General features: G+C 47.6%; 1 protein-coding gene across 7 annotated transcripts in view; it reads left to right on the top strand.

The window, feature by feature from the left end:
- The window catches only part of Tsp74f (Tetraspanin 74F), a 362,176-nt gene extending 349,486 nt beyond the window's left edge, over nucleotides 1-12,690 (top strand). For all 7 annotated transcript variants that reach the window (XM_077702261.1, XM_077702258.1, XM_077702260.1 and 4 more), the window contains 6 exons: nucleotides 4,689-4,880; nucleotides 6,679-6,753; nucleotides 7,490-7,585; nucleotides 8,046-8,216; nucleotides 8,979-9,062; nucleotides 9,733-12,690. In XM_077702261.1, coding sequence (XP_077558387.1) covers nucleotides 4,689-4,880; nucleotides 6,679-6,753; nucleotides 7,490-7,585; nucleotides 8,046-8,216; nucleotides 8,979-9,062; nucleotides 9,733-9,780 — 666 coding nt within the window. In that variant the 3' untranslated portion in view covers nucleotides 9,781-12,690. The remainder of the gene's footprint in view (nucleotides 1-4,688; nucleotides 4,881-6,678; nucleotides 6,754-7,489; nucleotides 7,586-8,045; nucleotides 8,217-8,978; nucleotides 9,063-9,732) is intronic.
- Nucleotides 12,691-13,053: the final 363 nt, after the last annotated feature.

Below are 13,053 nucleotides of genomic sequence, written 5' to 3'. Positions count from 1 at the left end.
TCGCTCGAAATGCGCGCGCTACGCGCAAGGGAAAACATGTGTACGCTCGTTTGGCACTGTGCTTGCAAGACGTGGTCGCGGTGAGCATCCACAAATGGTGCGCTCGAGAAGGCGCACGTGTGAGTGCTGTTAAGCTGAGAACCTTCAGCTTGCGCTTTGTGTGTGTGTGTGGGAGGGGGGGGGGAGGGGTTATCAAGATTCAATTCATGTATTTCAATCTAATTCGCGTGTGTGTGGCGTAGTATAACCGAGCTATGAATCAAGCAGATTTTAATAAAATTTCGCTTAGTAATTTAAACGGGCATCTGCGAAGCATTAGTAAATTTCGTTCCCTTGTAGGCAATGTCATATGCGTTGGATACTCTGCTCTCGCGGATAAACTCTGAAATTATTCTTTCGAGACGATGTGCACGTTCTATCAACAGCTCGGTTGCCTCATAAAGAAATAATAAAGAAATTCAGCGTGCTTGATACCATTTTACATTTAACCTCTAATGGCTGGTTGCCATTAGAGGTTATAGTAATGATGAGCTTTTTTGTGAGATTTGAATTCAGGTCAGTTTCGAGTTCAGGTTTCGAATCGAGGTCGCTTGGGTTCCCAACAATGCAAAACTGTTTAACAACAAAAAAGGAAATATAAATGCGGCTACGCTTCGCACTGAATGCACGGACCTTGGTCAACAAATATACCCGGGCCCTGCTTTTAAGAAATATTCTATGCACTCAGTAGCGAACTGATTGGCATCATTAGACTTACATCATGGCGCCTAACGGCCACCCTCCACAACCTCATCCTCGTGGACATGCAGGACCCCGTAAATAAAGGTCAGGCAATCACGCGTCCCTGGAAAGGTGCCCAAGTAACTTGCCCTTTTGAAACTGCTTACAACGCAGCGCGCGGCTTTTGCGCAGGCAGAGGAATCGCGCAGAGGACAAGAGGGTAGAGGAGAGGAGCGAAATAAAGGCCCGGGCACCGGTGTAATGAAGGGCTTTGTACGAAGGCGAGAGAGCAGGGAAATCGGGCTAGGAGACTCGAGCCAGTGCGGTTCGAGAGCCGTACGTGGGGTACCGGCACGGCGCGTTTTTGGGTGTGGTCAGGCCAGGCCCGGCTGCCATCCTGATCCCGGGCAGGCTACATTAAAAATGGAGAGATAGCCCGGGTCCCAGGCACGTCCTCCCCCTCCTGCCGATGGCCCCGTGCTCTTTGGCGAGCCTCCAAGGAGCGCGCGCGACACGCCGTCGTATCTGCGGCCGCGACGCGCCGTATGGAGCCCTTCCTCGTCACCGTAGTCGTTCTAGGGGAGAAGCCCCTTAGGGGCTCGGGCTGTCGTCGTCTCATGTCATCGTATCATTTAAACATGGTACTGAAACACCAGGGCACTCGTTTTCCAAGGCGTCGCGCTAGAACGCTTCGTGCTTCAAAAACACGGGACTTTTACAGCCAAACTGTATGCATCTACCCCCCCAACGGTTTCATCTCCTTGGGAAAAAAAAACAAACAAAAAAAACCCGACAAGGCCTAAGACGCCAAGCGCTCAGCATCGAAACCGCATTATGCACTTCATCATAACCTCTAAACCGCATCATACATTGAGACCGCATCATACACTTATGCACTGCATGCTTCGCCCCTCCCCAGGTTTCACGTTAGTGGAGATGGCCCGGGATGTTTTTTTTTCTTCTTTTTTGCCTGAAGGGCGCGAGAAAACGTGAGGTAGATAGCTGTAGGTCACCTCGCTACTCAAACTGTCACAGCGGAAACACTTCAAAAAGTTGTGCGAAATGTGCTAGATGGGTTTAGGCGCGGCGTTAGACCTGCGTAATGGCTTCGTTGCAGTCCGGCTTTTTCACGAGAAGCCCGTGGTGCGAGTTTCTTGCGAATTCGCTGCTGCAAATTGTCAAATGCCAAACGGCGTTCACATGGGAAGTTCGGTCGTTCGAAACATTTGGTGATTTGCCGCAGCAACGAAAATAGATCGTTTGGCCCTATGAGCAGCACCGCAATGGCGAATTCGCAGAGAAATTCGCACCATGTGGAACGAGCTTAACACTGGTTCTTTTCGTGCGGTTGGACGGACGTACTCCGGGGAATTAATTATTGTCGCAAATGTTTTTCGACTTTTCGCAATGTGGACTCTATTTTAAATGCAGAGCATTTCAGTAACTCACGATGTCACCCGCGTTGACGTCCGTAGTCCGCACCGCACACCTCCCTACTATAAAAAAAAATTCCCTCGCACTTCCCCGAGGGGGAGAGTGTGTAAGTGCGAATGCACGGTTGTTGATTGCGCGATTACGGTGGATATCGTGATCTTGGAGTGGAGAGGAGGCGCCCAACACCCGCTGTCACTGAGCGGAGAGAGGAGGAGGAGAGTAGCGCCCGCCGTTACGGCGAGGGCTACACGAGCGCCCTCACGCGTCGGAATGCGGAGCGCCCGCTACGCGAGCGAGAGCTCTCCCGCCCGAAGTGGAGAGGAGGCGCCCAACACCCGCAGTCACTGAGCGGAGAGAGGAGGAGGAGAGTAGCGCGCGCCCATCTCCCCCCGTTGCTAGGGAAGACGAGGAGGAAGACGAGGAGCTCGCGCACCCGCAGCTGTTGCTATGCGTACGACGGCGGCGGACGATTCAGGCTCGCTTAAGAAGTGCATTCGCACTTAAAAAATACTATCCGGCGCCCGGTTTCGATCCCTCGACCCTGCGGGCGGAACGCAATGTACATGGTGCTCTACCCACTGCGCCACAAAGCCGACACAGAATGGGACACTACGAACGCGCCTTATATCGTTGACTCATTCAACTTACTACTGACGAGCGCTCCCTCGTCAGCAGTTGCCACAAGTGCAACGACATTAACGTAACGCAAACTACTTAACATCGTGCGCCCCCGGAAATGCTCTGCATTTGATCGTGCCCCTCGCGAGGGGGTGTTTCACTGCGTCTTCTCTCGGTCGCGGGACCCGTGGCGCCATCTGGCGGAGGCACGGCACAACTCGTAGCACTTTCTTTGAAAAAGCGCCTCGAAAGCGCGGCAAATATGAAATAGGGATGACGCGCTTTCGAGGCAATCTGCCGACGCGGCTGCTTTGTGTACAGACTCGGCGGCGAGCGTCCCGGGATTTTTTTTTTTTTTAGGCGTCTGCACTGTCTGCAGACGCCTAATCGGACACAATTGAAAAACAACAGCAATGTTTACAACTTACGTTTCCGCAAGTGAACGTGCCTGCACCAGAACAGAGAGAGAGCGAGCGAGAGAGAGAGAGAGAGAGAGAGAGAGAGAGAGAGAGAAGACAAACAGACAGACAGCTCTGTATTAGATCAAAGCACAGAGGTTGGCCGGCATGTTCCCGCCTACATGCTTCTCTGCGGGGATGGGGAGAAGTGAGTAAAGGCCCTAAAAGAAGTAGGCTAGAAAAAAAAAAGGGTGGGGGGGAAGAGAGGTTAAAAGAAAAAAATGAACATGAAGTTTTGCGTGGAACTGCGAATGACCATTTAGACCGGCAGACTTCCGCTATCGTGCCCGTGATGTCTACTTCTATAGGCTACAGCGCTACCGCACACTTTCGCACGAGAAATAGGTGTGTTTTCGTAATTAGAACACTTAATTTTGGCGCATATGATCCGCAAAATTGTGATAGAAAAGGATAGAAAAGTTAAAAGAGTAGTTTTTACCATTCTTGGTATTGCGAGTTTCATATCCTTGAAGTTTACAAACTCAAATATGTGTCAGGAACACCGGTAGAAATTACAGTTCCACTTGTATGACTAACAGGTCCAGCGTGAAAGAGGCGGATACGGCTGCCTTATTTCTTGACTGAGCAGATAATTGTACAGTTCAGCCATCGTACGCAGTGACGGTGCGCGCAAGCGATTAGCCGAAAAAAAGTGGTAATTGCAGGTGCATGCTTGGGTGGAACTGGGTTACGTTCTGACTCACGTACGAGCTAAGGAAACCATGGTGCAGGTAATTAAATGAAATATACCCGAGACTGAACAGCTCGAGCATTAGATTTGAGAAATCCTTGAGTGGCCGCAACAAAACTGGCGATAAGCCTGACCGGACAGACGAGCTTCCTGTGCCGACAGCTTGAGGTTATGTGGAAGGCCATCCCTTTCGTCTTAACAGCAGCGGCAGATGGTGTGGTTCCAAATTGGTTCCCAACTAATCTTGCCCTATTTCTCCAATCATGGCGCCGTTTTCCTTGGGAATCTTGGCGGAGTAAAGAGCAGTGCCATGCGTCTCGCGCTGCTGAGGATGAAAAAGCCCTGGGTTTGATTCCCGGCCATGGCAGCCGTGAAGAAATTAAGTACAAAAATAAAACGAGAGAAGAGAACGCCCTTGCTCACATCATTTGGTACAGGTAGGAGGGCCTCACTGAAGTACCAGAATCATGTCCGCGTCACAAAATAGAAATAAAAAAGGGAAAAAGGAAAAGCTACTCTCTGCGTTGGTTCTGTAAAGTATAAGAAAGTTTTCTTTTTTAAATCTTGTAAGCAGTGCCCGGTATACGCTGAATGCGAAATAACATGTGCTTTCTGGAATTTCCAGCGTCCATGGCGGGGAACGTACTAAGTGCTGCCGAGACCACTTTTTCACGCATCAGGTTGAACACACAGACACTTGCGTGAATCTTCTTCTTTACTCATTTTCCTTCACTCCTCCCCCCCTCTGCTTGCCCTTGGCATCGCAGGTTGGCGGCGTGGTGGTGTTCGCGGTGGGCATCTGGACCCTGGCCGACCGGTCCTTCATGGAGCGGCTCCTGGGCACGGACCTGTACGTCAGCTCGGCGTCCATTCTCATCGCCACCGGTGTCGTGGTCACGATAATCTCCTTCCTCGGTTGCCTCGGCGCCTTCAAGGAGATCAAGTGCATGCTGCTGACGGTGAGCCTCTATCTTTCTCTCCTCACCATTCTGGCTTGGATAGTTAGCTGTGTGTCACTTGTGTTAGCGAAAGTCCAAAGCAATGACCCAAAGCTTTGCAGAAGCTCGCTAGAGGCGTTACGAGGACGACTTACATTTACCTGAGCAACTAAGGCGACCACTGACCACAGACTTCTTCAGCTTCAACACAACAACACAACTTCAGCTTCAACACAAGTTTCTTCAGCTTACGTGGTCTGGGGCGCATGAAATTACTGCGCTTGAACACTATACGTAGAATAGCGTATTAGACGCTGAAAGCAACGCTTATGAAGGTTCGGAAGTTCTGCTATTGCCAGTTTCGGGGGTCTTGAGTTTTTAAGTAATAATTTCGCTGAACGTTTTCTAGAATCGTACCTGCACTTGGTGCACTGCAAGCTAGTTCGCCTGATGTCATTACTATACACAGTTGAGATAATTCAGCAATACAATGAAATCCCCTAGCATTATATCGAAAGCGCCGAAAGGAAACGCCTCCCTCTGTCGGGAACCTACGGGGATGAAGAAGCCTTCCGGCTAGACTAGCGTTCCAGGACCTGTAGATGAGGCCTATGGCAGGCTCTGGTACGACCTTGCGAGTTTGGCCCAGTTCTGCAAGGTATTGAACGGCAGTTTAATGCCGCAACTTTAATCTCCGCTTTCCGGCCATGAGCCCCGGTCCCATTGAAGTGCCATCGATCAAGGGGAAGCAATGGCAGTTCTGCGCATCGGGCTGTTCTATTTTACGTCACGGCACCGCTAATGACACGGAGAACGGGATCATTGGCCTTCGAAGCCACTTTCCTTTCTGCCGCGCCTCCCTGTTGTGGATCGGTAGCGAAGGGCGTCCGCCGAAACACTTAACGTCGGAAGTGACCAATGGCCACAGCTGGCGTCCGGTGCGAGTCTAAATCGCCCGCCGTCTTGGGAGATCGACCCGCGGGAAGGTCCTTCTCGGAATCGCGCGTGCATATTGATCTGGAAATGCTGATGCCCGTTTTCCAGAACGTAGCGTACGCGGCGGGAGCGTCGCGTGCGGTTGTAGTATTTGTTGCTTCTTCGTCGACATGGAAACGAACCGACGGACGGGATCAACAAATGCGCTGCGCGCCCAGAGGAAGAAATTTCTTGTAGAGGCTTGATTGTATCGGTTTTAGGAAGCGGTTAGAAAACTGATTTGTTATTTTGTAGTTTCTCCCTGTGGCTACTTCTTCAGGGATTTGCTTTTGACCTGACATATAAATAGAAGGGTCGTAAGAAAAATAAAGTGGTGGAAACGATTTCTGAGACACGGTGCTTTCTTTTCTTTCCGTTGTTATTGATGACAGGTTACTTGAGGGAAGTTGTGTTCATAGAATGCTGCTGAGCCATAGTTTATTTTATTTTGAAGTGCATTGCCTGTTGTGTAATATCGCTGGGGACATGTGCTTGGTATTGAGTTACTGACTGCACGAGCAGAAATGCAAACATTGAAAAAACAACAACAAAAACTTTATGATTACGCACCAAGGAATATTATTCTAATAATGAATTTAGAAAGAACACATTTTTGGACCATCGTTACCAACATTATTTTCTATTTAAGAAGAGTTTTGCACGCCTAGAAAATCAATAACCTTCAATACTGAGAGCCACAATTGCTAGCCAGTGTCACTTTACTGAAGACCATGTGGTCTGTTTATCTCTCGCACTTTATATCGGCTTAATATCCACTGTTCGTTTGCATGATCGTGAGTTTGTGCGTACAGTGGTGCTAATAAATTCTTGCGTTTTTTTGCAGTACTTCATAATACTCTTCATGATATTCATAACAATGCTTGTTGGAGGCATCCTGGGATACGTCTTCAGAAATGAGGTAAGCGAAACAATGACTTCTTAACATCCCAGTTATTCATTTATTTTAGATATTTTTCTCCATTATTATTCACAAGTAGCAGAACACATCTATTTATTGGAGCGTTGCTGTGAACCATGTAATGCAAGATGGCTTGTCAAGTTTATTGCCTGAAGAACAATAATCTGGTGACGCTAGGCATCAAACTAAATATGACACTTGTAAAGCACGTTGTCATCGATTGGCCCACCAGCTACTTATAACTTTAATAACTAAATTAACCGTATGAATAAAAAGGCACACCAACTAACTGTATACAATCTCTTCATGAGGGTGGAAAGAGTAACACGAAACTTCTTCACGCTATAGACGGAGGGATGCCCAGTTTAGCAACCGTGCAGACCTCGGTGTCATGCTCTGGTTACTGTCTTTACGGAAATTTTTGTGGATAAATGTTTTTCGCAATATTATCCGCAGACGCAAAGTGCCCTTTAAGAACCCATGAACCCCTCATTGCACAGTAAAATCCCACTCTTCCTTACCCCCATAAAGTAGTGACCACAATATTGCATTCCGATGTTTGGTTCGAGGGATTTCAGCCTTACCTGGTTTAGTGCACGGGCGATAATACTATTCTTGTACTTGCTCCTGCCGTGCGTGCAAAACATTGAGGTTAATGTGTAATTTTTTCGTATGTTGTCTTTACACATGATGCAGAAGGACCTTAACCTGTCTACTTTTTTATCTGTCTTTTTAGGTGGACGAACGAATGTACCAAGAAATGGTCATGTCCATTCCCTCCTACAAGAATGATTCCGTGGTCACGGATGCATGGGATGCTGTCCAGCAGCATGTGAGTGTCTTATAAGCGCAACTATCTTCTCACGCGATAGCACTGGCACACCATTGCTGCCCCATGGTATTAGCATATTTCAAATACGTGAACATGGTACCAGAGAAAAGCATGTCAGCAAAACTTGGCTTCTGATCCAGCTCTCGGGACCTTAGCGTTAACATTAAATCAGACGAACTATTTTACGATTTTCCCTTGCAACTTCACTTTCACCTATAGGAACGCAATTCGCGAGTTAAATGCTAGACAAACTATGTAGAAACTCGTTAGAATGGCATAAATCGGAATTCAGCTGCGGTGTATTACAAACGAGGTAAGGAAAGGCATTTAATTGGTGTCAATGCTGAGAAAGAAATCTTTACTTCAACAGCTGAGCCGGTAGTCAGACGATCTTAATTTTTGTGTTTTGTGTGATTTTTAGTAGAGGCGTTGCCTAATATCTCCCATATTCGAATTCCAGTTCCAGTGCTGTGGGGTGCAGCTACAAGCAAAGACCGAACCGTACCGGATCTGGGCGCTGAAGAACTCGCACTTCAACGCGAACCACCAGGTGCCGGAATCGTGCTGCATGCGAAAGGAGTGGCTTCACGCCTGCTCCAAGAACCCCACGGATCGAGACACTTACATGGACGTGAGTAGCCTCCTTCCTCGTCCCGCACTGCTTGGGCGCTGTTGCTCACTGCAAGTGACCACGGGCCTCCCATCTACTCAAACTGCGACCGCGGGTCGGCCTGACGCCGCAGCAGCAGGTGCCAAACTAGTAGCGTACATTGGTTGTACTTAATGGGCAGAGATTCTCAAACGCTTTTCCGTGATAAAAAAGGCAACCATACTTGTCCTTCATGCAGCAGCACTACATATCTGGCGCTGTTGAACTTATGCAGCATACTCGAGAGCGTGAAACCTGCTTACTCTATTCGAATTCACAGCACCGCTCTTGGGGGGGGGGGGGGGGGGGGCATTTCATAATGCAAATTAAGCAGTGCCAACGAAGACTTTTGGGCAAGTTGATAACAGAGAGTTAACAGCGCTTTCCTATTACAGCGAACATCTCTAGAGCCGAGGTGTACATTTTAGGGAGGCGGGTACTGGAGTACATAGTTGCTTGCTTGTTGACGCATCGTGGATTTACATGCGTGCCGGCCAACTGTTTTGCATAGCAACTACCAGCGGCCAGTGTATGAGTCAGTCCTTATGGGAGAGAAGGGTCCATTCCGCACTGGTCCTGGGCGGTTGCAGACTGCTGGGAGCCATCCGCCGATGGTATTGTGGTTACATGGTGGCCGGAGGGGTGGGTGCTTTTGAATGGACTCCAATAATTTATCTGTGTTCTCGTCAGGTGCCGGAATGTGTGTGCAGGGTGTGTGATAGGTTTTGGTGTCCCTCTTCGCAGAGCTGTCACGAGAAGGTACGAGACTTCGTCAAGGGACATGCTGTCATTGTAGGTGGAATAGGAATCGGCATCGCATGCCTTTTAGTAAGTACTTTTTTATGCTTGCCACTTAGTTGCGAACTAGGTGGAAATACCTTCTCTTGCGCCTAAAAACAGAAATACCATCGGTACACTTGTCCTTTATCAAATCTCGGACCTCACAAGGTCCTTCAACTTTGTCTTTAAAGTCGCCTTACTGAAAGTTGTTTACGAAATAATATTTAACTAGATGAGTTTCACCACCTAATGCAGTCATTAAGATATAGTAAGGGATAGTACGTCATTGTGACAATTTAGTTTGAGCCACAGAATTCGCGGTGCAATTTGTGGGTTTTTTGCCGCGTTCGAAACGTTATTTTTATTGTTCGTGCAAGCGAGCATTTTAAGATAGTGCGAGGAAAACTGACAAATTCGATGCATTTCTTTCTGCGAAATCCGAAGGCCACTAATCACCGCAACATGCGTCGAAATGTCATGTTATATAGGGCGCGCTGCAGTGCTCACAGAAAGGAAGTTGGGGATAACAACTTGTTCACAAATCAGAAGTGTTATCTTTCACCATATGTAACGATTGGTACCAAACTAGGCTAACATCCTCAAAACGGAATCCCGTGCGCACAGTTCCGTCCAAGTTGTGTTTTTTCTTTTTAGAGCTGCTCGACATCGATATTTCCGGGCTTCATTTACTAAATATCAATCCCTTTTGTGCTCACAGGTCGTCGGGATGGTCCTCTCGTGCGCCATGTTCCTCATGATTCGCTGAGACGGAAGCGGAAACCATCCATGACGTCATATCCGACGGCGACCTGGTGCCTACTCCCCGCTACAGTGCGCATGCGCGCGTGTGTGTGTGTGCGTGTGCCTTGCTCCTTCTTCAACCAAAGGTGCCAACGACGCCTTCCCACGTCGCTGGTGTTGTTGAGTTTCGCAGCGCCTTTCGCCCTTCAGTTTTGTCCTTACGTGCTGCCCTAAGGGAAGTGAAAGATAAGACGAGACGAAGGAACATTCGGCAAAGGGACTCTTCAGTTGCCGCAGCTGCCTTTCACATAAGTGGACATCGCTTTAGAAGTGCCTACGCCAGAGTTCGCCCAAAGTGCTGTTGCACGGACGTTTTTAAGCGAGATGTGCTTTGTTTTCTTGCTACTTCAGTGAGAACTGTGCTGTTCGTATTGAGCAGGACATTTTTTGTCGCTTTCTTTTGTTCGCTGCTGCTTTCGCGGTGCACGAACGCCTACTTTTGTTGACAGTGATCTTCAAGAAATGATGTTTTTAAAATCGCTTGTGTATTGCATTTTTTGTTTGTGTGCTGGAGTGTATCGTTGAATGGTGTTCTTCTTCGTGTCGTCCCTGCTTGTCACGACTTTTGTAATTTATTAACTTATGTACAGCTTTGTGGATGATGCCCCCGAGCCACTTATAGTTTACGGGGTATTTGTTTCTCTGGACACGACAACTCGCATTTAGAACACGTGTAGGCCACGAAAATTTGCACGGGGAAGTACTACATGACAAAGTAAGTGGAAATAATGCAGTGACACCATACACAGCTCATTACCAAGTTTAGCTACAAGAACACGCAAACGGGGAGTGTGCTTTTAAAGAGTGAAGTTTTCTTTGTAAAGAAAGCGCCAAGCAACAACGTCGGCCCTTCATCTGTTTGATGCCCTTCCAGGACACAATTTTACTCTTGTTATTTTTCAATTGAGATCTGCAGTAATGTTATGTGTTTTAGTGATGGTAGACCTGTTTTGTGGCGTGAGGATAGCGTATTTGCCTGAGTAGTTCCGTGTTGTTCGTTACGTTTTTGTGTTCCCTAACAACTTTGAATCCATTTCGTTTGACATTTTCACATCGGAAGACAGCTTACACCAGATACCTAGCATGCTGCTAAGCTCCGATTGAATGTGTTTCTCATCTAGTCTTGCCTCTACTTAAACTGTGAGGCACGTCTGTAGACTTACTGTCATATTTTAACTAGACATTCCGCACTGCCTTATGCTCGCTGTTTATTCGGCGGCTTATACACCTTTCATGCAGACCTGTTATTGTAGATTTCAGAGTCATGTACACAAGTGCTACAGTGCCTTTTTCTTTTGGTGCCCCTTTTAGCCATCACGAGTATATAAGTTGCAACAATAATGAACAGCCTGTCACAACGCTGGGACCAAAGTGAGACAAGTGATGCAGTATGCCTTTTCAAGTTTATGCAGCGACTTTTGACACTAATCAAAAACCGTCACACTCTTACACCACTGAAACCTCAAGTGACAAAGGTATTTGCGCTGGGAGGTCGTCTCGGCAGACTAAACACAACATACGACTTGTACACAACTATACGCGGACGACAACAGACAACGCAATCTACATGGAATACGCCTAAATTACTTACAATTCACCACATTCGCTCTGACATACAAGCGCTCATGCAAAGAAGGGTGATAGCTGGGAAGATGACAAGTTACCTGAACTTGAAACACCACGTCTTGACCTTTGCCCCGGGCACAAAAGCCAGTTCACAGTTTGTGATTTCCGTTGAAAGATAACCGAGGCATCAGGGCAGAGAATGACGTCATGGAGGAATACGAGCGTACGTGAGTGCATTGCATGTGAATGTGTAACCAAACCAGCGTGCGAACTGTGTTTCGCGCCCAACAGCAAGAAAATAGTTTTTCGCGACCAAAAAATTGTTTTTGGTGGCCAAGTTCGCCACGTACATCACTCCATAAGTATCATGTCATATCGGGTCGCGAAACGAGACAGCAATTCTCGCTTTGTCGCGCCGACCCTGTCGCAAATTCATGTTCGTCCTGTTTGTCGCACGCCGTTGCCGTGTATAAAAATCGCAGATCGTCGACAGTGCTAGATGTCTGCCGACTTCTCCGTGTTTGTGTGAAAATCGTTGTCACTTAACAAATCCCTCCATCATCGATATGTTAAATGCACGTGATGTTGTCGAAGTAAAAATTCAGTGAGCAGCACAGGAACTGCGACTGCAAATCTGTACAATTTTTTTCGTCTTCATCCTCCGGATGAAACGACGCATTTCTTTTTCTTTTCTGTCGTACTGTCCCAATCAATGTTCCGACCACATACTACCAGTAAGTGTACGCTTCGCAGCCGACAGTGTGAAGGCTGCCCTAATGCATGATGTCTCCTTTACCCCGTGTTCTGAAACGGAGCTACGTCAGTGAAGTTTGAAAATGGCGAATAAACAAAAATCTCCTAGAAATATTTTTGCGCCCCGCTCGCACAGCTGTCATCTCGGGCACTGCCTACGCACATGTCTGCTTTTTCATTGCGCTAAACTACAGTACTGTGTCCCTTGATATCATCAATGTAGTCTGTCTCCATGAGCAAGCATTTACGAATCAGGCGGCTCCCAGAGAGGCGTCGACTGTTCAATCCTCCTTGTAAACAACCAAGTAGACGTAGATCGTTCGAAGTGTATGAACCTTTCCGTAGCCCCTCTTGTTACGCCGTAGCCCAACTCATTTTTGCCTTACTGTTGTACCAGGTATGATGCCCAGAAAGCAAATATAGGCTGGTAAAAGGGCGCGAGTATGCTGTGTTGTATTTTTTGTTTGTTTGATGCTCCGTCAGTTCGTGGAGATGTAAATGATATTGTGTTGTCTTTTGCAATATTTATTTCAGAAATAAACACTTTGAAACGTTACGTTCGCATTGTCCCTTTGTTCAAACTCTTTCTCCGCAAGCGCACGAAAAACATCGTCGGCTGGCACCTATCCCCAGGAAGACGCTTGGCCATCTTCTCACTAAGAGTGACGAAGAGCACTGGGACTCCCTCCTTCAACACATTAGAGTAGTGCTTGGGGACTACTGCTAACAGGAGCCTTACTCCTGAGAGGCAGAGGCTTTTATAGAAGGGCAAATAAGGATCTCTCTCTCTCTCCCTCTCTCTCTCTAACTCCTAGCGGAAATCGTGACTTCATAAACTTGCTTTTGCTGGAAGATGCTCAGCATTGCATCAATTGACGTATCTTCATGGTTAGTCTCGTAGCTGGGAGTGTTTTCCCCC

Source organism: Haemaphysalis longicornis, unplaced genomic scaffold (assembly GCF_048455015.1).
Source record: "Haemaphysalis longicornis isolate Haplotype H1 unplaced genomic scaffold, Haemaphysalis longicornis Haplotype H1 scaffold_3, whole genome shotgun sequence".
NCBI classification, from domain to species: Eukaryota; Metazoa; Arthropoda; class Arachnida; order Ixodida; family Ixodidae; genus Haemaphysalis; species Haemaphysalis longicornis.
This window is presented reverse-complemented; position numbering and strand designations above follow the sequence as displayed.